This window comes from Embiotoca jacksoni, unplaced genomic scaffold (genome assembly GCF_022577435.1).
Source record: "Embiotoca jacksoni isolate LCO1_2020_lvr unplaced genomic scaffold, fEmbJac1.0.p SCAF_22, whole genome shotgun sequence".
Classification (NCBI taxonomy): Eukaryota; Metazoa; Chordata; class Actinopteri; family Embiotocidae; genus Embiotoca; species Embiotoca jacksoni.
Genome location: NW_027185363.1, coordinates 4,810,600 through 4,836,412, shown reverse-complemented (window position 1 = coordinate 4,836,412; position 25,813 = coordinate 4,810,600). Strand labels below are relative to the sequence as shown.

The 25,813-nt window shown below is 43.8% G+C and overlaps 1 protein-coding gene across 5 annotated transcripts in view; it reads left to right on the top strand.

Moving 5' to 3' along the window:
- znf521 (zinc finger protein 521) overlaps positions 1-25,813 on the top strand; it is an 89,600-nt gene that overhangs the window by 25,073 nt on the left and 38,714 nt on the right. For 4 of the 5 annotated variants that reach the window (XM_069157422.1, XM_069157421.1, XM_069157418.1 and 1 more), the window contains exons 4-6: positions 14,694-18,199; positions 18,356-18,440; positions 18,840-18,872. In XM_069157422.1, the coding sequence (XP_069013523.1) occupies positions 15,050-18,199; positions 18,356-18,440; positions 18,840-18,872 (3,268 nt within the window). In that variant the 5' untranslated portion in view covers positions 14,694-15,049. The remainder of the gene's footprint in view (positions 1-14,693; positions 18,200-18,355; positions 18,441-18,839; positions 18,873-25,813) is intronic. The other variant, XM_069157419.1, reaches the window with a different exon arrangement.

Below are 25,813 nucleotides of genomic sequence, written 5' to 3'. Positions count from 1 at the left end.
TATTTTCCTGGAGAGTTTAGGCTGGTCGGTTGAGGGATTGGTGGGTGGTGGGTAACTGGGCTCTCAATTCAACTGAACTATCCATCTGCTCAGCCATCAATCTTCCCCCTTTCTATCCCTCTGTTCATTTACTCATCCATCCATTTATCCATCCTCGCCCGTGGCCAAAGGGCCATGTCTCTTTGTGGCCCTGATAATCTGGAACAATTTCCTCTGCAATTTATTTCCTAGCCAACCACCCACCTGGTCAAGCAGCATCAGGCTTCTCAAGGTAGAGCCACTCATCCCAGCAAGCCACTTCCCACCAATCACATCCTGTTTCTTTTCTCCTCAAGCCTCAGATCTTTTGTCTTTTGTGTTTTGAAGTTTCAATTCAACAGCGGAGTAATGGAGTAACCTTTCCTCCTGTCTTTACAATAATGTCTGACACCACTCAGCATCTGTTGTTTACCTCTAATTTTCCAACCCTCTCCATCTTTGTTTTCTGTTATCATCTTCCATTTTTATCCATAGCTCTCTCTCTGCTACCTCCCCTCTTTCTCTTCCTTGCTTTCTCCCTCCCTCCATCCTGTCATGGCTCCTCAGTATTCTGCTGCTGTCTTGTGTGGAGTGATTTTGCCCAGACACGTCTGGCTCTGGGTAAAGTGCAGTCCCCAGAGAGCGTGCTCCGCAGCCCCCAGGTCGCCAGCACCATGAATACATTATGATCCCCATTTCCATCCTGTTGCCACGGCAGCACTTTTTGAGCCGCAGGGCGATTAAGACGTGTGCTGTCGATACCCTGATAGGAGCAGAAGTTGGATCTGGATGCTGGCCTTTGATCAGATTTCATCCGCCCGGCTGCTATTGGTGGCTTTCAGCACAGGAAGACAAAGAGGAGATCTTGTAGGTTTTTTTATTGGTTTGACAAGCTCACCTGCTGTACATAAGCATACCATGCATCCATCCTCCAGCTCTTTTTTCCTTTTTTACCACCTCTCTGCTCTATCTCCGTCTTCCCTGCCTGAAACCATTTCTCTGCCTTATTCTCATTTCCGTTGCTCCTCCCCATCACCACAGTTCAGCTAAGGCAGCATTATACGCAGTCTCTCTCTGCTCTATGATATTCCGCTATCCTCACAAAGGAAGCAACTCCCTTACCTTTTATTGTTTCCTTTTTTTCTTTGGGGGATGATGTATAAAACATGGTGCCTCAGGTAGAGGATGTTGGGTAGGAAGCCATGTCCCCCTAAATGGCCAGCCGTGTGCATGCGCCTAACACTTCACTGAGCAATCTGTCAACATGTCAGCAACACATGTTTTGTAAAAAGCCTCTGGTGGGAGCCAGGGGAAAAAAGGCACTCCTGCCAGACCAGAGAGGAAATGCTTTTTTCTCCTCTATGCAGTGGATTTTCTATCGCTGGTGCTCAGTCCCACGGGCCCCCCACCACCACCCTCTCCTCCCCCCACACATACACCCGTTGTCTGCACTTCAGAAATTTGAACTGGGGACCCTCGAGGGGGTTTACTGGGAGGGTGGGGGAAGGCTAGGAGGGAGGGGCTCCCTCTTTTTCAGAGCGTATGAAATTGTGAAGGTATATTGTGGCAGGTCCCCAAGCGGTCTTTTCTAATACCTGAGTTTCTGGCGAAGCTGGAAATTACCAGCGGCTCCCCCGAGGGATGGCTTTATCCACACCAGGAAGGGGAGCAGAACTCAGTGGGGAGGTTACTTAATGCATGGCTGAAATAAAAGAATTTCTGAGAGACAGAGGCTGAAAAGCTAGCTTTTTTTCTTTTTCACCCCCCCCCCCTCACTCTTTTCCTCCCCAGTAGTATAGTTTACTACTCTCTGCCTTCTCTTGAAGGGTTCTAGTTTAATAAACTTTCAGAGGATCCTGCTGGTGCAGACAGCTAGACAAATACCCTTGTGTGTTCTCTTTTGTCGGAGATACAGCTTTTTGTTATGTTCTTGCAAATTTGATTTCTCCCTCTGTCTTTCGTTTTCTCTGCCGCCCTCTGTCTCGCTCTCTTTCTGCATTTGTCTTCATCTCCCTTGTCCTCCTCTTGCTTTCTGTCTCCTTCTTTGATTCACGCGCGCATACACACACACACACACACACACACACACACACACACACACACACACACACACACACACACACACACACACACACACACACACACACACACAAAGTCAAACTCTGTCTCTTGTGGTTGAGTTTATTGTTTGGTCTGTCTCTTCGTTCTCCCCCTCTGTGCTCCCTTTTGTTTTCTGTATGTTTTGTTGTATTGTGCAGAGAGGCTGAGATGCAGATAGAATGCAGACAGTTTGCCCTGGGTGAAGAGTGTGTGCAAGCACCCTTGGTATCTATTTAACAAAACACATTCATTTATTTACAAGACCAAATGTATAAAACTCCTCCTACTGTTAAAGCAAAGGGGATGAGGTATTTTTCATCAAAGAGATTTAGAGCAAGATGGTTAGGGCGCGATTTTCTCTCCGTCTGTGTAGTTATTTTCTACTGACTGTATTCCAGGGTGCCCTTTTCTTTGATAATCAGCACCTGTATTTAATGTCTATGGATCATTAACCTTGCCATGTTCATAACCTCAAAAAACAACATAAAAATCTCATCCATGTATGAAATGCCTCTGCCTGTTTCTTACTCCCTCTGTCTTCCTCCCCCTCTGCTGTTGGTAAATAATTCAACCTTTTCCCTGTAACAAGTTCTGGCCTTAATAGGGAGCAGTACCTGTAGTTGGGATAAACAAGGCAGCCGGCCTCACCAGCGAAACAGAGGGATTTGGGCTTCATGAGGGCAGAGGAATAAGTCGTTTCCTTCTGAAAGGCAGAGTAGACTGGCTGACATTAATTAAACCCTATAGGATAAAGGTTATCTGAGGCCTAGCAAAGCAGAGACCGTGCATGCGGGAGGTTATGTCTGCCGAATCCTAATCAAGACTTCTTTATAAAGCGACATGTGTGGGCTCAGACATGTCTAATATGTTTGTGATATTGCTACCCTAAAGTTTTTTTTACTCGTGGAGCAACTGACGCAAAACATTGACAACATTTCATCCAATTGAGGAACGGCACCAAGATATTGGACCTTCCATTTTCAGTTGCAGATACAAGCTGATAATCCAAGCAGATATTTGTCAAAGACTATGAGGAAGAATCCAGCTACCTCCTCCGCTACGTTTCCAATGTTCAGTACATTCCTAAAAATAGAGACCGAGGCAATTTTCTGGAGAGTTCCAAGTTTGGAAAACATTGTGTTGCCCACCATGCTCTGTGGTGGGAGGTGTGCCTCCTCCTAAGATCCTCCCATGGTGGACCTCTGACTTGAGTCACCTGACCCGAGCTTCAGCATTGCACTGGGGTGCCAAGGCTCATGTTTTACAAATTACCCAGGGGGCCGTGCGCCACCTCTGTACCCATATTTTTTTCCCTGCTGTATGCATAGTGCATGGGATTATATTCCTCAACTCCAGCTCCTCCCTCAGATAATGAACAGCCCCAGAGATGATGGTCACCTCACTAACCCAAGAATGCTAAGGACAATACAAATTAAGGAGGGGAGAAAGCACCTATTGGATTCCTCTGTTTGAGCTGGATGTATGCTGGTTTAAGAAAAGACTAACATAATGGATCCTGCTTGTTGCTGGTAGGCCTCTAGGTGTTATATGTATGATCTTCCAACATCTCTTTCTCCCACTCTCCTCCTGACTCCTCAACTTATTTGCATGCCAAATTGAATTAAAGGTCACCTTACTGATAATATTCTGTTGATATTTAAAATAGCCAAGTAAGCCACAGGATGAGTATGCCGTTTCTACACCAGTGACTGCTACTGTAACAGTAGCTCTTGCACTCTAATAGTAAAATAGTACCGTCTCCTCCTTTCGTACACCGATAATGGCTGATGTCCTCTCATCTACAACGGCCCTAGGAAAAGTAATTAGCTGATATGGATGTTGCTGTCAGTGATAAATGATATTGGAGGACTATTGTATTCACTCTTCTGAATGATGATCCTCGAAATGGGTTCATCACAGTAAGCTGTACGTTCAGATAGACGCAAGATTACCACATACAAGAAGGAACATTCCTTATTCCACAATATGAGGACCCCATGAAATGGCAGCAAAACTCTCCTCTAATATTTGATTTATTCACATAATATTGCTTCTCATGCAGAAATCGAATGTAAGTCAAACCAAGCATCTAAGAACTTTCCTCATCTTTTCCTGTATTGAATGGATGATAATTCATGTGGGGGTTTTGTTTGGCAGTCACACCAAGTTCCTCTCCTGAGAGAGACATAAATAGCCTCCCAGGTGGTGGTGTATAACTAAGTAAATGGTTACTAAGCCCAGAAGTGCTGGGCCTATGTAAATCAGGAGGAAAAGTATTTGTTGAGGTGTTGGAGTGAGAGGAGGGGATTCAAGGATGGACCTCACTAATCTCTTTTAGGGATTTTTCTACTGTGACCCTGAAAGTTTTCCACTAAGTACGTCAGCCTGCAAACTTTTAGCAAAACAATCTAGGGGAAAGGGTTTTTTTTCAGCTGATAAATAGATAAACAGGAATAAATCAATGTGAAGTGATGGATGAATAAGTAAAATGCCCTGTAGTCATTTGTCTGGTTGTATTCAGGCCTCATATTCCATCCCTGCTCTGCAAATGAAGATGAGGGCGAGGGCTGCGAAGAAGAAACCGCTTCATTCAGTGAGGTGTGTGCGCGTTTGTTTGCGCGTCTTAGTGTGTTTGTGTGTTTTTATACTACTTTTAGTATTAAGATATGTTGATGAGCTGCCTGGATACCAACAGAAAAACAATAGGAGGGGGAAACAAAGCAAACCCCTAAATCTGTCTGCCATTTGCGCTCACATACTGTACACACATGTCATGAGTATTCTGGCACAGTTACTGGGCCAGGGAAGTGCTGGTCTGGGGCCTGGCCCATTCTCCAGAGACCCCCCTCCCTCCTCGCCTCCTCCCTCTCCACCCCCTTCCCCCTTCCTGTGCAGTCTGTGGACACAGTCTGAGGCGACAAGGTTGCACAACAGCTCTCAAAACCTTCACTTTACAACCATGATCATAAAGAACAGTCTGCCATTAGAAATCTGTTTAAGAGGAAAAAAATAATTAGAAGGACTGTGATAATTGTGTCAAGGGGGACATAGATCAGACGAATTATGGGAAGAACCAGAAAATCTTGCCATGGCTTTGCAGTTGGTTCATTTCGACATTGATCCACCCTTCCATCTGTCATCCTTCTCCTGCGCTCCTTCTTCTGCTTTCCATTTCGTCCTTTCTTTCTTTCTCCCCATTTCTTGGATTTGAGAGTGGAGGAGCCTTCTGGCTTTAACAGAGAGGGGATGAAGATGTTTATTCATCTGGAGGGTATTAGAGCCATGATTAAGGAGGGGAGGGAGTAGTGAGGCTGATGCGACGTCTGCATTGCTCGTTCATGGGCCGCCTGCAGAATTCTGGCCAACATACCAGGAAAACAAGAAATGAAGACGAATGAAAAAACTTGTCGTGAAATTCGATTCACTCGGGAAAGGACAGAAGTTTAAATTTTAGTTGTCTCGCTCGCTCGCATGCTCTCTCATTCTCATTCTCACTCCATGTCCTCACAGCTAAGCTAATTATTAATAAATGCGGTTTCTGTTGAACCTTGGAGAGGTGTCAGCACTGCAGTCACTGAGGGTTAAGAAATCTTGACATTTAAGACAGGGATGCATGAAAATACACCGTCTTGCTTGAGTTGATGCTTGTTTTTCTTCCCCTCCCGCTCTCGTCTCCACGATGCATGTTTTCTTCTCCCTCCTGGGCTGTCTCTAGTTGTTTTACCACTGACAAGCTGGACTGGTATTGAGGAGATATCAAATGAAGCCACAGTGTATTAATCAGGGGAACCAAAGGTCATGGGTCAAGAGGCAGGGTCAGGGTTTTCTGATAAATGCTAATGCTAAAGCTAACACAAGTTCATTGCCAGGTCTGTTTGTCCGTATGCATGTGATTTTCTTCATCCTTTTGCAGAGAGAAAAACGAGGTGATGATATAAGAATTTTTATGGGCATTTGGCAAACTGACTGCGCTTTTTAAAAATATTCCCAGTGTACTGAAACCAAGTGTCTGAAGTTAATTCTTACTTGAAGTCGAGCCCAAGTTTTATGGGTCACTCTGAGGTAGTTTGATTAAAAAGAATTAGACCCTATTTTCCGAATTCACTCAGTGCTGTGTGGGGTTTTAGGTAATGGATAGCGTTTCTTGAAACTTGCAGTGCAAACTCTATTTTAATGAAGCAACCATACAGTAACTCAGCATATTTCTATATGCACAACATTTTTTTCTTTTTCGAGCTGATCACATAAATCACATTTATGTTAGTAACTAAGAGTGGGGAAAAATAAAAGAGCATCCAAGTAAACTCCCGCGCAGTGAGGAAATACAGTAATAGTAGCAGCATAGTAGAGCACAATCCTGCAGCATCTCTCACGGTGGCTGACTGGCTGACTGGCTAGCTGACTGTCCACTGGGTCCTGCGCCTGGTCTGCCGCAGTGTTGAGGGAACAGTACACACACACACACACACACACACACACACACACACACACACACATACATAGAGGCACCCCTGCCTATTGAAGCCCAGCCCATTCCAGTCCAGTCCCACCTGGCCCAGCACTCCCTTAGAGCCAGTGCAGTGAGGCAGGCGGTGAAGGGCCATGCTGGGGGACAGATTGCCGTCCTCCTCTCTCCCCCTGGGAGGCTCACTGTGGCTGCTGGTCCAGCCAAGACCTGAGGAAGAGCCTCCTTCCTGTTTGTGCTGAAGTCTACCTGAAGTGGTCAACTGTCCCTCGCTCTCCACACCGTTAGCCGTTCAGTTGTAGGGGAGATGACACCACAGCCACCACCCTACTCCCACACACAAACTGTTCCAACTACATCCTAAACACAGCTCTGATCATCTTGCTCTGCATCATCTCTTGGTGTTACCAAAGCAAAACCATTACAATGGCTACCTGCTTTTCATAAAAAAAAAACTATACAGAAAATTAAACTTTATCAAAATAATTGTGAAGTTTGCGGAGTTTATTTTTGCATCTATTTAACTAATGGCCATTTATTTCTGGTGTGAAATCACTATATCCAATGTCACAGAGCTAAAGTGAAAAATGTTTTTAATTTCAGTGTGATCTACTTTGAATAATTTTAACACTTCAAGTAAAATTTAACTGCAACACTAAAACACCAACATAAGCCATCATGCTCACCCACTGTACTTTGAATAATAACCTGTTATGAACCCCAAATTCACCTTTTTTGAATAATGGTGTAATTAAATGTCTCCCCTTTCTTATCCTCTCATTAATTTCTTTTTTCTCATTTAAAAAACAGACTTAATTTTGAAAGCAGCGAAGTGAAGTACTCCTGACAATTGAATTTCTTGTTAACCCTGTCTATGTTACTTTGCCCTGCCCAGGTAAAACACTTTGTTCTCTAAGAGACTAAAGGCAGGGCCAAGTAACGATACAAGACTACATTCAGACCCGCTCCACTAACTGGCTCATATTACGTGTTCCACACGTTAGGACTGATCTGGGAAAGTCTGCTTTTAACTTCAGTGCACCTGACTCCTGGAACAAAATACAGAATCTCCTTAAAATACAGAATCTCCTTATTCCTTTTCCACATTTCTGCTTGATTTTAAATCTCCAAACCTGTGCTTGTAATTGTTTTATATAACTGTATTTTATTCCGTTTTATCTACTCAAAATACATATCTTATATGTTAATGCTTCTTATATAACCTTCTTATGTTATGTTTTTGTTGATTTTAAGTCATCTTTCAGGTTAATCTTCCTTCATTTAACAGTAAATGGTTAAGTATAAGCTCGACTGTGGTACAATCTTATCTCTGTCAAATTGTCTTATTGCTGTGATCACTGCCATTGTTTTTATTTGTTGTTTGCTCTGTAAATGACTCGAGGTCATTGTAAATGAGGGTCACCCTCAATGATTTCTCGAGTATAAATAAAGGTTGAATGAACATCCTTACTCTGTAAATTAATTTTTTTTTTATCAAGACCTTTTGTTGAAATTATGTTGTCTAAATTATAACAAATTAAAGATAGTTATCAAATCGTAAATTATACAGCAGTTTTACAGTCTTGTTCATCCCTATCGGTGTGCTGCTGACCTCAGTGACCCAACAATATGCGTTTGTTATGGAAGATAAGAAATGTGTTACCCAGCTGTAAGTCATCTCTGACATGCTTTTAGACTTCAAACACTGCGGTTATGGATTGTTACACAATGCCAGTTTTCACAGAAACACAATGAGGCAGACCATGCACACAGCACAAACAGCCTACTTCATTTTAAGAAATGTGAATATTGATTATTACCATTAGTATTGATTGCAGTTTGTCCATTTTGGTGGCAAGACATCAGTGTTGTAAGGGACGCCTCTTTATAAGTGATGAAATTCCCACTTTTTACTGTGTCTCACTATCACAAAAAGGAAAAAGCCTAGTAAAGGATGACTGGCCGCCCTACTTTTCTTCCTCTGGCCTTCCATTTGTCTAACTTTCCTGGGATGCCACTGGGGCACTGTGATTTCTGGGACAGTGACCAAGTGCTCCTGTCTGAGCTGGGGGACGTGGGTAATGTGGACAAAGTAGTTGACAGTTTGCCGCTTCCCCATGGTTGAGAGACAGAGCCATGAGGGCCAGAATAATGGACACCCAGACCACAGAGTCAGGACAGCGCTTGATGTTCCAGCTCTTTGTGTCAGGCCCTGCGTGAAAAAAATCCCCATTGACTGCAGTTTGGGGGTGTGCACAATTCTCCTCCATGTTTGTGTGTGTGGATGTGTTGTGCTGTGCATGGACATGATGTTAGGCCAGAGTAACTTGCTGCCATGGCACTGATGAAACCGCGGGAAGTGAATCCTTATTTCATCTAATGTTTTTCTACCTTGTCCAGTAAAAGACAGCATCCTTGTTCGCTGATCCTCCAGTCGTCTCGCACAACCCCTCCTTCTCATCCTGTAGCATAGTGGATTTGATTGATCTGTGGCAAGGGGGGAGAGGGACCTGACATTTCTCAGTGATGTGTAAAAACATATTGTGTTTGCTAAGAAAAAAAAGAGGAAAAGAGAGAGACAGACTGAGTATACACACAACACCCACACCCACACGCACAGACAATACAGTATCTGAGATAGGAAATGTAAAGGTAAATAGTCGCTCCTTTAACTACTTGTGCGTTAATCAGCTGCACGGTGCAAATAGCCACATCGAGACATTTGGCACTTTTTTTTTGAACGCTACAGGGAATTATCAGTGTTTCATTTTGACTGGATTTGATGTCTTATAACACGGATGTAGCAGGACGACTGTGAGTAAAGCCCAGCACTGGGCCTCTTCCAATAGCTCTGTGTCCTCTGAGCTCTCGGTCTTGAATCAACTGCGTGATTTGTTCATTTGACTGGATTTGTCCCAGAAAAAAAAAACCCACTCCTCTCCACCCCCATCCCCACCTCTCTGTCAGAGAGAATAGAGTCTTAGCTAATGTAAAAAAAAAAAAAAAAAAAACCTCTTTTGCCACCTCCTGTATTAGATCTTAAGTGATTGTGTCACAAACAGGGCCGTACATGATAACGTGTTGTTCAGACACACTCTGCTATTTGGGCATCAGAACAGGAAAAGTGTTGAGATGACACATGCATTGTCTCATGGGAAAAGCTCACTACTTTTCCCAGTAACTGTAAAAAGATCCCCTCTCTGAATATGAAGTGGGGTCATGGTGTTACATCAGACAAGTTGTCAGCTTTTTGTTTATTCAATGAATCCCCAATCCCCAATGTGCCACAAATACACTCACACAAACACATCTCTTATGACAACCACTGCGTACAGATCTCTGGTACAACACACAGGAAGATAAGGTTTGGCGGCTGAAAGCTTGGCCATGCTTTGCTTCACTAGAATGGCTTTTGAACAAAGTCTAGCTTGCTATAGAAGTGGCAAATGAGTGATAGCAAAAACACTTTTCTGATAAGATAAGGTCCTGGACCTGGATAAGAGTTTGGCTTCCTAAATAGAAGAGATGCACTCTATTGCTGTCAGGCAATGATAAGCCATCATGAACGGCTTCCAGCACCTCAGACACGACGGTCCGGGCACCGGCAGTGAGTTATTCCCAAACCACGGTCCCTGAAAGGTTTCAGGAGGGTCTATTACAAGATAACAACAATAGAATCACAATTCAAGAATTATGTCAAGCATTGTACAAAAGTGAGCTATGAGAAAAGCCTGCCAACAAATGTAAAAAAAAGTACAGAGAATCACAATTCAAGAATTATGTCAAGCATTGTACAAAAGTGAGCTATGAGAAAAGCCTGCCAACAAATGTAAAAAAAAAGTACAGAAGTTATGTAAGTAAAGTGTTTTTTTTTTTTTTTGTTTCTTTTGCATTATTGATTTTTTGCTCTGTTCAAAAATATAGGTTACAAAGTGCTTCACAATACCAAAAAGGCCAGGTCAACTGAGGGATGGATAGAACATCACAAAACATCTTAAGCATCTAATAATTTTGCATAAAAAAAATAAACAATAATTTTTTTTTGCAGTTCTTTGTGGTATTTTATGGTTGTAAAAAGATATCCGTAACATTTTAAAATAGCAAGACAGCTGTATGTCTGGGTTTGTGGGTAACACAGAATATCTTTGCAAAGCATCATAGATTTTTATGACACTTTGGCAAAAGGCCATTCCTGTTTAAAACATTTCTTAGAGTATTTACACCAACAATTGTTAAACCAAGCATCGAAGCTTTAGCCCCAGTAGATTTCATTTGAGCTTTTCTGACTGTTTCAGTTTTGGCAGAGATACATGATGGGCATTAAGATTCCCATTTCTATAAGAAATGATTCTGCTAATCAAACTTTTACATTTGTTGTACACTTTTGCAGTCTAGTCTTCACTGGAGGGGGACTTTATTGGATTTGAATATGAATAACTTTGTACAAATAATTTATTTATTATGCTGCTGCTGCGCACAGTGGACATTAATATATTTGAGTTATTGGCAATTCAAAAATCCTTCTTTCATTGCTTCTCTGGTATTACATTTAGATCATACTATCATGGAGTGGTACAGATCTACATACTTTTGAAATCAATTGCAATAATTATTTTTAAATTGTATGCTCCATTTAGTTTTTAGAAAACAGAATTTTTTTTTTGCCACCATATGTATTATTGTCCAAAGGGACACAATGTCATTAAGAAAATTAATGACTAACTATGGAGTTTTTAAATGCATTAATTGTATAAATAAAATAATTCTTCAGGGGTTTTGAAATCTCTGCCTCTGTGTACAGAAATGGAAAACGTACCTGTTCCCAGCATTAAGGGTCCTATTTGAACAGGAGTATTTACTCTGGGAAAGGGTTCTATAAATGAACATAGAGGAAGTGGTGCACAAAGAGTAGTTCAGACTGGTTTAGAGGAAACTGAGACCTGCGTGTGAATGTGGAATTTCTAGTGGTTACTTCTGCAGTACAAGGAAAATTGTTTTTATAGAACTGCAAATGTCTTTATGAAATGCATACTTTTAGACAGACCCCTTGAACATGTCAGGCAAAGCATTATTTTTTGTCATCTTTTTAAAAATTCTTATGCACCATAACTTAGAAATGGAATTTCTATCTCCCCAGTAAAAATGGCCGCGACACATTTTATGCCATCCCCTATAGGGTCACTCCAAATGAGCTTGTTTTCTTCCATATATGAGACATTTAAAAAAGAAAGAGCGAGGGGGTAGGGACAAAACTCCCAGAGAGGGACAGGCCTTAAGATGGAGGTCTTCCTCCCAGGACGTGACAGGCTGTTGGCTGGAGGATGCTCAGGAAGGCCTTGGCAGACCAACAAAGACAGCCCTTCAGCTGCAGGGTGTAGTTTTTCAGGCCCCAGCATCCCCTTTGGCAGCAGCACAGAGAGTGCTGGCGTGCACAGGCCCCCGGCCCGAGAGACAGGGAAGTAAGGCCCGTTCTTTTATTTACTCAGGCTGCTGCTGAGGCCTGGGCATTTCTTGTCTGGGTGAAGAAGGGAAAAAAAAACAAGTTTCTCTCTCTCTTTCCTCTTGAGGTCTCCCGAGGAAGATTGCTCTTTCATCTACAGTTGTTCACACACTTGTTTCGGCCACTGCCGCTTGTATCTGTGCATTCTATGTGTACATGCTATGTGTGCACGTGTATATGTTTGTTAATGTGAGTAAGTGTGCAGTGTGTATACTCATGTTCTCTTGTGTGTATTACAAAGTCGCTGTGTGTGTGTGTGTGTGTGTGTGTGTGTGTGTGTGTGTGCGCGTTGGGAGGTGTGGGGCGGGTGAGAGATAGAGTAAAACTGTGGTAATTGTACAATTGTATCTGTATGTGCATTACAGAAGCAGGAATTATGTTTCACATACAACATATTTGATAACTGGTGTGATGATACTCTGGGTGGTACAATAAGTGCAACCCAGAGGCAAATTAATTAAATTATTACACTGTAATATTATGAATAGTCTGTTTTATGATATACAGCGTCTGCAATATTTCACAAACCTGATAATAACAGATATTTACCCATCTAAACATTTTCTCTCTGCTAATTTAACTCAGGCAATGTTTGTGACTCCCACATGTCCCCCACAGATATGACTTTATGTATGTCTGTTATTAGACTAAAGCACTAAATAAATAATATACATCAAGTAAACAAACAACAAAAATGGAATGAGGTTGTCCTGACAGCTAAGCAATGTCTCAAGGCAAAGACATCCTCATTTAAGACAGTAGAATTTCATTTAGCCTTGTATACGGGCCCATTTATTTGTTTGTTTTATACTATTGTCTCGAAGCCAATATGTTTGACTGTAAGGCATTGGCTGGGGTCATTCTTCTTGCACTGTCTTCTTCTCCTATACCCTGAGAGGCAATATGAGATAGGGCAGATCCGCCCCCTCTGTGGAGGAGGGCATAGCACTGAGTCACCCATCCTCCCTCAAACTAGAGAGAATGAGAAAGAGAGAAAACATTGAGGCATGTACCAGAGATAAAGCAAGTAAATCAGGCAAGGTTCACTCCTTGAGTGAGATGTGTGTGCAGAGTGGGCGCCTTGCCAGGGGTGGGAGGTTTCCGGGAGGGCCACGGTGTGGAGGTGGGCTCTCAATGTGCCGCTTTCAGCAGTTTGGAGGGGCAAGGGAATGGCCTCCGACCCCATCTGTTTCCTGAAGATAGGCCCTGATGGGGGTAAGTGCTCAGAGAGGGCATGATATCCTGACAAAGGGCAGATCTCCCAGCAAAAACAACAGAAAGGGGGAGAGAGAGAGAGACTTAGATTTGTCAGCTGAAGTAGAGTACAGAGGTTGGATCCTGGAAAGAGCTCATGGTTTTCCTTCGTCCCTCTCATAAATCTTTGCAGTTTCCTCTTGTTTTTCCCATTCCAAGTTATGGCCTTTTGACACACTTTTCTTCTGAAGGGGTTGGGATTACGTTGTTTCATTTAGGTAAGGAAGTTCACAGCACTTAGAATTCGGCAGAGGGAAGAAGTGGTCTGCAACCTTTTGAACTTGTGGAAAGTAGCGCTCTCTGTTTTCCATTCATATCACTGTGCAGACTACAGTGAACCAGTGGATTGGAATGTCGGCAAAGAAGAGATTTGAATGGGGACACATTAAAGTAATTGTAAAAAGCACGGGGACTGTATTATCAGCACTGGTGTTCCCGGGTCATTCTCTGCACCTGCTTGTCCTTGAGTGAGATAGTTAGCCACTCGGTTGTCTTTCCCTATCCGTTTCCCTGTTCCCTCCTAGACCCCCCCCCCCCCCCTCCCAATGCATCAACACATGGCACATTCATCCATCCAGGATCAGTTGCCTCACAGCTTAGCACAGACCACACAGACAAATAAGGTAATAATGCATATCCTATAATCTGATATCTATTGACTGATGTTCTGAAAGGCCACTGTTTGAAAATGAAAATCATCCTTTTTGCAGCAGCAGAGTTCCCAAAGGCTGTGCGTAGCTCTGATCTAAATTGCACATTTAATCTTCTCTTTCATTCTTGAACACTGCTTTTGCCTGTTTTTCTTTTGTCTTAAGGTCATTCCAAGGGCTCTTGTTTTCCAAAGATATTCTAGTAATTGTTCAGAAATAATAGAAATGTTCTAATTTACCTCATGCAGGGCTTACATCCTAAAGTACACCTATTGTCTTGTGTTGGCTTTAAATGTCAGAGAAATTGTGTTTTGAGTCACAGTGGGCTAAGCCATTACACGGCCACATACAAGGTTAATTGTAGTAAAAGTATTTCCACTTATTCTCTTCTCTAATTATACTTTAAATTGCATATTTAAATGTAACTTTTTAGATAACACCTAAGGAGAGGTATTGTTTCCGCTGAAGTAAAAATGGTCTACATTGCAAAGAATTTGAAAGTCATGCACCATAACCTTATAATTACTGACAAATAACACCATGGTGGTCCACCTTTTCTGTTCAAAAGAGTGAGACAAATGATTTACTAATACAGTCTTACGGAACACCTCTCCAACTCACTCTCTCCTTCTCTTTCCATCTTTTCCCCCCTTGCCCCATATACCCTCTTCCCTCTATTTTTCAATCTTTCTGTGTTCTTCTCCAGACGGTGCCGATCTTGAGGATGACCCATCGTGTTCTTGGCCAGCATCATCTCCCTCCAGTAAGGATCAGACTTCTCCAGGACACTGTGAGGACTATGATTTCGGCGAGGACGAAGGGGGCCCTGGCCTTCCATACCCATGCCAGTTCTGTGACAAGTCCTTCAGTCGCTTAAGCTTCCTCAAGCGTCACGAACAGAGCCACGGCGACAAACTCCCGTTCAGTTGTACATTTTGCAGCCGCTTGTTCAAACACAAGCGCAGCCGAGATAGACACGTGAAGCTACACACTGGTGATAAGAAGTACCACTGTGGAGAGTGTGACTCTGCCTTCTCCCGCAGCGATCACCTCAAAATCCACATGAAAACTCACGCCTCCAACAAACCCCATAAGTGCCCTGTGTGCCGTCGAGGCTTCCTTTCTTCCAGCTCTCTCCACGGCCACATGCAAGTACACGAAAGGGGCAAAGATGGCAGCGGCTCTGGCCTCTCTAGAGCTGATGAGTGGAAGCTGAAAGAAACCCGCAAATGCAGCCGTTGTGAGGAAGGCTTTGATGTCCCTGAAGAGCTCCAGAGGCACATCGCAGAGTGCCACCCTGAGTGCTCTCCATCAGAGGATGGAGGGCTGGGTGCTACCCTGCAGTGCATCTACTGCCATGAGCCCTTCAGTGATGAGGGCACCCTGCTGACCCACATTGACCAGGCCCACAGCAGAGACAGAAAGGGCCACACCTGTGCTATCTGCTCTGAACACTTTTTGTCTGTTGAGGACCTCTATGCTCACATGGACATCCACCAGCTCCCTGAATCTAGTAACCATAGTAACAGCCCTTCCTTGCTGACTGTGGGCTACACCTCTGTCTCTAGCACCACTCCTGACTCCAACCTCTCTGTCGACAGCTCCACAATGGTGGAGACAGCACCGCCTGTGCCCAAAACGAGGGGAAGGAGAAAGAGGGCTGCTCAGAACACATCAGAAATGGGAGGACGTTCTTCTAAACAGCCTAAAGTCTCCTACAGTTGTATCTACTGCAACAAGCAAGTATTCTCCAGTTTGGCTGTGCTCCAAATTCATCTACGAACCATGCATCTGGACAAGCCAGAGCAGGCTCACACTTGCCAATTTTGTTTGGAGGTTCTTCCCTCTTTACTAAATCTGAATGAACACCTGAAGCAGGTCCACAATGCAGAAGACCATGCCGCCCTGTTAGCCAGCTTGCCCGATGCCCTCCTTCAGTGCAACTTCTGCCCAGAGGTGTTGAGTGACCTAAACGCTCTCCAGGAACACATCCGCTGCTCCCATGGCTTTCCCAGTCCCGTGGCCAAGGAGAGCAATGCCTTCTTCTGCCCCCAATGCTTCATGGGGTTCTTGACAGAGGCTACCTTGGAAGAGCATGTCCGTCAGACTCACTGTGATGGGGGAAGCCTTCGCTTTGACTCCCCCTTGGCTGTAACTCCCAAGGAGCCTATAGTAGAGGTGTACTCCTGTTCGTACTGCACCAATTCTCCCATATTCAACAGTGTTCTGAAGCTCAACAAGCACATCAAGGAGAATCACAAGAACATTCCACTGGCTCTAAACTACATCAACAATGGGAAGAAGTCCCTGCGCACCCTCAGCCCCTCCTCACCAATATCTGTGGAACAAACTGCCATGTTAAAACAAGGCGGCTCAGCCTCACGCACTACCAGTGAGTTCATATGTAACCAGTGTGGAGCCAAGTATACAAGCTTAGACCTTTTCCAGACTCACCTCAAAACTCATTTGGATGGTCTGCAGCCTCAACTTACCTGTCCACAGTGCAACAAGGAGTTTCCCAACCAAGAATCCCTGCTGAAGCATGTGACAATTCACTTCACTATTACCTCCACGTATTACATCTGTGAGAGCTGTGACAAGCAGTTCACTTCAGTGGACGACTTGCAGAAGCACCTTCTTGACATGCATACTTTTGTGTTCTTTCGTTGCACTCTATGCCAAGAAGTCTTTGACTCAAAGGTATCCACGCAGCTCCACCTTGCTGTAAAGCACAGCAACGAGAAGAAGGTGTATCGCTGTACCTCCTGCAACTGGGACTTCAGGCACGAGACTGACCTACAGCTGCACGTGAAACACAGCCATCTGGAAAACCAGGGCCGTGCCCACCGCTGCATCTTCTGTGGCGAGTCCTTTGGCACAGAGGTGGAGCTCCAGTGCCACATCACCACCCACAGCAAGAAATATAACTGCCGCTTCTGCAGCAAGGCCTTCCATGCCATTGTCCTTCTGGAGAAGCATTTGAGGGAGAAACACTGTGTGTATGAGGGAAAGACACAGAACTGTGGTGCTAATGGCTCTACTGTAAGTGGTGGAGATGGTAAGCGTAAAGAAGATGCTGAGCTACAGGGCCTCTTAACTAACAGCCATGGTCCAGGGGCGGCGGTGGTATCTGTGGTGGAGTCCCACAACAGCCATGATGGAAGTGAGGAAGAGGTGGACACTGCAGATCCGATGTATGGGTGTGACATTTGTGGGGCATCTTACACCATGGAGTCACTCCTCACCAACCACCAGTTGAGAGATCACAATATACGTCCTGGTGAGAGTGCCATGGTGAAAAGGAAAGCTGAAATGATCAAGGGCACCCACAAGTGCAATGTCTGCTCCCGTACCTTCTTCTCCGAGGCTGGGCTGAGGGAGCATATGCAGACCCACCTTGGGCCTGTCAAACACTACATGTGTCCCATCTGTGGGGAGCGCTTCCCTTCCTTGCTCACCCTGACTGAGCACAAGGTCACCCATAGCAAGAGTCTGGACACAGGCAGCTGCCGCATTTGTAAGATGCCACTGCACAGTGAGGAGGACTTCCTGGAGCATTGCCAGATGCACCCTGACCTGAGGAACTCCCTGACGGGTTTCCGTTGTGTTGTGTGCATGCAGACAGTCACCTCCACGTTGGAGCTCAAGATCCATGGTACTTTCCACATGCAAAAGACAGGCACAATGTCCGGCAACCAACCTTTGGTTCGCAGCAATGCCATGTCTCATAACCCATACCACCCCCAAAAACTTTTCAAGTGTGCCTCTTGCCTCAAAGATTTCCGGTCCAAACAAGACCTGGTGAAGCTGGACATCAACGGACTGCCTTACGGACTGTGTGCATCCTGTGTGACGGCCGCTGGCTCCAAGAGCTCCAGCCCAACAGTGAATGGAGGACGGCAACAGCAGCAGCATGGTGGAGCCACCACTCCAGCAACCACTGCTGCCGCATGGATCCAGGGGGAGAGTCTCAGTCCTGGAGATGGGAAAGGCAAAGCTGTTTCTTCATCGTCTTCATCCTCTTCCACATCATCATCCTCCGCAGCCAAGACGCGGTGCTCCAGCTGCAACGTGAAGTTTGAGACTGAAGCCGAGTTGCAAAACCACATCCAGACAGTGCATCGGGAACAGGGTGGTGACAGCAATAGCGGGCAGCTCAAGACTCCCCAGGTGTCCCCCATGCCCAGAGCCAGTCCCTCACAAACTGAAGAGGTATTGTTGTGAATAAGGTTAAATAGCGAATAAAAAAAACAGGCTGACATTTACACATTTTGTATCACCATATTAAATTTGAAAAGCAAAAATTATTTCTAGTATGTAATGGTTTTTATTAAAACTGGACTATAATCCCTTTCCTCTAATTTACAGAAGAAGACGTACCAGTGCATCAAATGTCAGATGGTGTTCTACAGTGAATGGGACATCCAAGTTCACGTGGCCAACCACATGCTGGGTAGGAAACTCTTTCCCTTTCATCTATTATGATTTCTGTTGCACTCCTGCAACAAAGTCATAAAATACTTGTGCTTGTGTAGTATATTGTAGTTAATACAAAACTGCTCTTCCACATTTCCTAAAGTATTTCTAAAATGTAGCATAAATATAAGCAATCTGGCTTTTATACTAGGTGTGTCATATAAATATTAAATTGAATGATTTTGTGTGACTGTCATAAATACATCACACAAATCCTTAAGGAAAATTCTCCCAACTTCACAACAAATATTTGATCCTTTTAATCAATCAATTTTAGACATAGTTTTTTCCTACTAATTTTCAATTTTCAAGATGAATCACATACAAAGGATTGATGTGATATATGTAATAAAATATTTGACCCTGTCTCATTCAGGCTTACAAGTATCTGGATCACATCACCAAATAGGTGGAATTATTTTATTATTTTGACCATCAACTGCATCCCCAGTGTTGTGCATTCATAAACCTGTGAGCTTCATTTGTCCATGCATGTGAATGGTATAATTTAGTACGTGTGCATGCTTGTGAAGCAGAATCTCTCTACTTCAAACCACTCTGTAATTAAGGTAGTTTGAAGTCGTGGAAACATACAGATTATTGAAATATTTTAAATGCTGAAAAGATTTTATTTAAACTGTTTAAAATTCCAAATATTATCCAACAATTTCAAAAAATCTCCACATTGCTGCTGTATTTTTTGTTTGTTTGTTTGTTGATTGTGTCTCTTCACATAAGAACTCTGTTCAGATGACTGAGATCTGAATACATTTGGTAGCATATATTCATGCTCTGTGCCTATAATGACGTCAAATCAACTGAAAAAATGGACTTCATGACTTAGACTTTATATGTCAAAAAATTATACCAAATTTTGCATTTCCTTTCATGAGATTTCTAAACTAAGAGTGCAGGTTTAACACAAACCTCCACATTTTCAAAATGTCTTCACTTTTGTTGTCATTTGTATGCAGGCAGAATAATTTATAGGGAACAGACAATTGGAAAACAGGTTTTCTTGCCTGCAGTAAGTAGGCGTCTGAATTCCGGTCTCACGTTCCTTTATTCATTCATTTATTCAGCTCGTTTGGCGGCTCTTTCATTACACTGCATTATCTGTTGTCTTCAGTGGGAGAGAGACTCATTGATCTGGAACCAAACTGCCTCTCTGTTTGGGACACGCTTCTAGGCGCAGGTGAATTTAAACACGGTGGGCAATTCTATCAGGACCGGTAGGCAATTCTATCAGGGACCCACTGTTTGTGCATAAACAATCAGAAGCATGTGATTTGTGATTTTGATGCTGCGGTGTATTTGCAAAAGAGAGAGACGAGCTGAGAGTGTGTAGGTGTGTATTTTGTATTCATCTTTGCGATCTGCTCACCCACTAGTCTACTGGGGGTGCCTAATACAGTACCATGCCAGCATTAGTCCTTTCTCTCGCAAAGGCAGGCACGGAGCACACTGGGAGGGTAGAAAACAAACCCCCCTACTGGTTATTTTATGTCTTTCAGCCGCACAAGCACACAGTTCCCCCATAATAGTGGAATTCAGACAGCTTAAGATAACAGGAGGATAGGTGATTGGGTTATTGTCTGATGTCTTACTTCTCTGATATGCCATTGCTTTGTATTCAACATGATCACGGCTTTCATCTGACTTCTCAAAAGGGTTTCTGTTAGATGCATTTGTTTTGTGATCTCTAAAATATGGAAAAAACAAAACTCATCATAATATGAACTTGTCAAACAAACAAAGAGGAACAAAACAAAAAGGGAACTGAATAGAGAAAAGTAAAGTAAAATGAGTTTAACTGACGGTGCATAAAGGAAAACATGCATTGTGTTAGCTGAGTTATTGAGGCAACCCAGTAGCTGAGTGGTTAGGGTGCATACTACATGGGTGCAAAGGCCCTGAGCGGTGAGTCTCCGGTTTGATCCTCACTTGACGTCACCTTTACCGCATGTCATTTCCCTGATTTTCTGTCTATCTCCACTGTCACTATCAAATAAAGGCATAAAAAGCCCAGGAAATAATCTTTAGAAAAGTGTTAGCTGTCTTACAAATGTTAATCTTGTGGTCTTGCATAGCTTCAGAAGAATTTGTCCCTTTTAATGTAGAATATGGTCAAATTCAATCCAGCCAAAAATCACTGCAAAAGCAAGTTTGGGCCAAAAACATAGAGAAAAAAAATACTCATTTGGAAAGGCTCTAAATACCTTCTCTACAGAAAAAAGGGACACTTTCTCCTTTTAATGGCCATCTGCACAGGAGAGGGGAAACAGGGGGCTGGGGTCATCGCCGCTCAGCTGTCAGCGTTATTAGCGTAGGTAATGGAGCAGACGCTGGATTCATAGGGGTGTTGTTTTCATCCATGCCCCGCTCCATGGTGTCAGTTCACACTGATAACTCTATATATAGTGATGTGCCGTGACATAACCATACTGCTAAGTGTATGGAACAACAAAACCTGAGCCTGTCTCACCCAGACGAGTCCATATTAGCTGCCTTTGTAATACAATAGTCTCCTCAAACCAAGTGCAATGAGCCTCCACCCTCACCTCCTCCCATCAGGCCGTGGCTGCTTCTTCTGTATGATTGCCAGCACATTTTGATGCATGGATATTACACTCAGATGATGACGGTCCTGGTTCAGACATAAAGGGCAGTTGTGGTGCTCAGCTACTCAACATTTACTATCATAATGGAGGTAAATGAAAGGCAAGGAGGAGGCCGTGGGTGCAGTAGGGTGTGTTGCAGACCAGCCCCAGCCAAGCCTGTGAATGGCCCCACGTGTCTTAAGATGGAGGCTGCAGCCTGCTAGGGCCCAGATGGATCAGTACACATTTGCTGTACAGCTGGTCGCTCTGTTTGGGGACCTGGTGTGATACTCCTATGGAGAAAAAAATGATATCGCCACCATCCAAGGAGCAATTTAATAGCAGGCCAGAAGACAGCTGGCCACTCTTTAGTTTAGAGTTTTTTTGGCATGGCACACTTACAGAATTGAGGGTGTCCGATTTTTCTCCAGAGACACACAGATTTATACAGCTTTCAGCTGTTGCAGTCACTATCAATCCTTTCATTTTCTATTTATCTTTAAGATTAGAACACAAATCTGTCCATCAATACGGTTTTCTATTTTCATCTGTAGTAACTGCATTGGAAAAGATATTTAAAATTATAGTGCTTTCAAAAAGTCATCTTTTTTTTTTTTTTTAAGAGGACCTTTGAAGGTCTTTCATTGACACAAAAGCCTGTTTGGTTTTATCAGCATGCCATCATGCCACCCCATTGCTTCACTTTGACCCCAGTGTAAACTATGACATTTGGAGCCTCATGGGGGGCACGTTTGGCCCATTTATCGCACTGTTTCAAATGTCCCTGTGTGGATTTTCAGAGCCCTGACATGTTTTGAAGCATGGGCTCTGTCTTAAAGTGTTTTGAAGGTGAAAAGGGGTTTTGCTTTTTTTTTTTGCTTTTGTTATATCTGCTTTCAATCTACTACTCATCTCACTCCTAACCATTCCAAGCATCTACTGCCAAGGTGGCAGTGCTCAGAAGGAAAATTGTAAACAAGCAAACCAAACCACATCCCGGAAAAGTGTTTTTGGGGTCACCTCTACAGATTTTTTGGGTTGGTGACAGCACTGAGCTTGAAGCCAAGTCAGGGAGGAGCTTTCTCTCACAGAGAGGAGCCGGTGGCCTGGTCGGCCCAGGCAAAGGGGGGCACTGGAGGGGTGGAAAGGTTTGGGGGCGGAGAGGGAAAGGCACATTTGCTGTACAGCTGGCCGCTCTGTGTGAAGCAGGCACTGTGGGCCGTTACAGAGCTGGAGAGGAGAGCGAGTGAGAGGCCTTTAGCTCTCCTCTAGTTTCTCCTCCTCCTCTCTGTTCTCTATCTCTTCATTTTCCTCTGTCTTAGTATATAGCTCTCACATTTTCATATTAGCTCCAACCTGGCAAAACACACTGTGCTGGCTGTTAGTGGTGGAACCAACAGGAGGCACACTGTAACAGTATTTGAAGCTGAAAGCCTTGTTTTGTTTCTTGCTAAGGGCCGCAAATTATCCTTGACACATATCCTCTTGTCTTGGGCCCCTAGAGCAACTTGGCCAGTGTATGTTGATTATATGGTCTCCATCACTGTCTCTGCCCTGGTGGCAACACATTTACTACTCCATTAAGTGCTTTTTTTTTTTTTACTCCTGATGCATAGTGTTATTGTGAATATAGTGAATGTGTTATTTTCATTCTTTGTTTCTTTTCCGATAATCCTCTTTGATCAGGTCTGTCTGATGGTGTTCCCTCCGTTTCTAGGACTCATTCATATAGAGCATACAAATGTAATCTGTTAACAAACATGACCAAACACTCCTCATTTGCCTCCTAGGGGGCTGGATCAGAGTCAGAACTCAATAAACTACACAGAACAGGAACAGGATCAATCTTATGAAATAAATAAAAGAACAAGTTTGGACCAGCTACTGGAAACAAAGGAAACCATGCATGCCATATAGTGAGTGTGATATCTGCCTGCTTTTATTAATTGGTGATTAATAACGCCTCTCTGTTCGTTAGCATAGTCACCTCCCGTGCAGCCAAGTGTGTTGCTGCTAATATGCAATTATGCGCACCTTACTGCTCGTTACATTATACCTCTCCCTGACTAATGTGGGGTCCATGAGGAGAATAAGAATCAGAGTGAGCTGCAAAAAAGAGTTATCAATAAGATGCTCACACTCACTGTCTTACTTACCTGTCTGGATGGAAAAACGAGAAAAGGAAGAAGTTCCTTACAAATTCCTCAATGTAACCAGGAGACTGCATTAAAAGTTTTACAGCATTGCAAAGACTGTTTTGCTCTTCCTGGTGTTTTTGTTGTAAAGCAGAGGTAATTGACATCACCATGGGGATGCTCTGTTGCTAGGCCAGACAAGCTCAGTCTGATGTGGTCCTTATCTATTGATTTTCCTGACATTTCCCCACACCTCACAGACTAGGCCAACATGTGAGAAAATATCTGATGCTCTCAGTTCATACAGCCTGTTTGTACAAACTCCGAGCGAACACTTGCTGCCCCTTACTGCATTGCAATTGGTAGGTTGATGTCACCATGGCGACTTGGGGCAAATTCCTCTCAGTGATTGGCTGGTTAATTACTATACAACGTAAATTACAATCTCAATACGATAATTTAGATTTGAATAACTTATGCATATTTAGATTGAATTTAAAGACGTTGTCTATAAGTTGGGAACTTGCACAACCTGAATAAAGGTAGCCTCCTTCTGTCCTTCTGCTATGTTTTATTGATATCCAGAAGAGATGTCTCCTTTAGAGTGTTAATGCCAACCCTTGTTCTGAAGTGAAGCCCATAAATACTGGATGATCAGAATTAACCTCTGCATTACTCCACCTCCCCATGGTCTCTGAGATGTCACCAAGGCCGGAGGTGCATGCGCACCCCTGGTCTGATGGGGTTGCTTAGCAGTCTGACTGGAGGGGGGCTTATGGGAGAAGTGCAAACAGACAGTCCTGCCTTAGTAAAGGTCAGAGCTGCAACCTACACCTCTCAAATCCCAGTTGGGCCCTGATGGGATTGGGGTTCCAGGCGTGCCTAGAGATGCTTGTGGTAAGGGAGAATTACAGTGAGAGCAAAGTGGCCCGCAGCCGCTGAACTGCATTGCTTTTAGAGGTTGTCGGCACCAATAGTAGTGTGACAGATCTGACCTAACTTTGTGTAGTGGCTCTTACTTGGTGTGTTTCTGGAATGGCATGCACACGGCGACACCGGTAGCTATCATATGCTGCTGAATAGGAAAGAGTTCCAGTGTTGTTCTCTAACCTGCTGTTAAGTACACTTCATAGGGGCAGGGAGGTTTGTTTTAGAATACAAACAAACTCCAAAAGAGTTCGGTAAAAAAGTTTTAGCTCTCTTTATGGAGCACAATGGTGGTTTTCCAAAGTACCATGTAACGAATGACTATCCTCATCAAACTTTGGCTGTGTGAATGGCAGACAGGGGAGGAGAGGGGAGGGGAATAGGGTTCTGAAAGGCCCCCCAGCGTCAAAGCCTTAATAATCATGTGAGCAGCGCTGGACTTCATTACCCTCCTGTTCGACAGGCCGAGTGCCAGCCTGGATAGCTGGCTGGCTGTGGCAAGGTCAACGGCGGAGGAAAAACCAGTTACTGTGTTACTCTGGAGCGGAATGGAGAGGGGCGGCCATCTGTCAGCTCAGGCCTGCCATACCCGCAGAGCAAATGGACACGGGCGGCCAGAGGAGAGGCCACAGACACCCATAGAGCTAAACCCAGTGAGCATAACACTGAGGCATGGACACAGATCTAGCCAAAGAGATGGGCCTTGGTAACACTAAAATACATACAGTATATATACACACACATAGAGAAGATATGGCTATCTCCAAGAAATTTGGCAGCAGTTTGTCTGTGTTTATGCATGTTTGTTTTTAGTGTTAGCACACTGTTGGGCCCCTTACTGTTTTAAGTCCAGATGGCAAACCATTTGATAAAAAGTTGACAAAAGTTTTGCTTTGCTTGCCAACGGTAAATGTGTTTAATCATAGTGCTTCTTTATGAAGACAAACTTCTTGTGAACCTACGTGCAGAAACTGTAGCCAAGTTTGGGATCCAGTGGACTCTTGTTTTCTTCCTAAAGACAACAAAAATACCTCAGTTTGCATTATTCTCGGATGTCACGCTCGTTCATATCACATTCTGGGTTTAGTGGTTCACCTTGCGGCCTGTTTGTCAGTGTCTGAGTCGCATCAGCCCTCTCTGAGAGGACCTTTACGATGCCCTCTGGCCAAAGTGGAAGAACCCTCTGGAATGTTCCAAAGCTCTCTTAATAGGTTTCAGGTGCTGCGGGCCACCAGCCAGGCCCCTACCATCACCCCACTCTGTGTGTCTTGTGTGATACGACTCCCTGTTCAACAGTCAAAGCACCAACATTTCTCCTCTAAAACAGAGAGGGCAGAGCTGCAAAATGGATTGTTTACCGTTAAATCTTTGCTTGTCTTTACAATCTGCACTCTGTATTTTCTCTGTCTTCGGTGCACATTGAGTCTCTGAAACATTTAAATGCTTGTCCAATTAAAGTAAAGCAGTTTCTCTCACAGATGTGGTGGAAGTTCAGGCAGAAATTTGCATCTCTACCATTCCACAACCCAGCGCAACTAAAGTTCTCTCTTGTTTTCCTCCTGCACCGAGAGTACCGAGCCCCCGGCTTGAGCATCAACATACTCCGGAAAACAAGGAGATGGTCCTGGGCGATTCCCCTCACATTAATGGAAATCACACAGGAACTCACTAGATGAAAGCTTTATTAG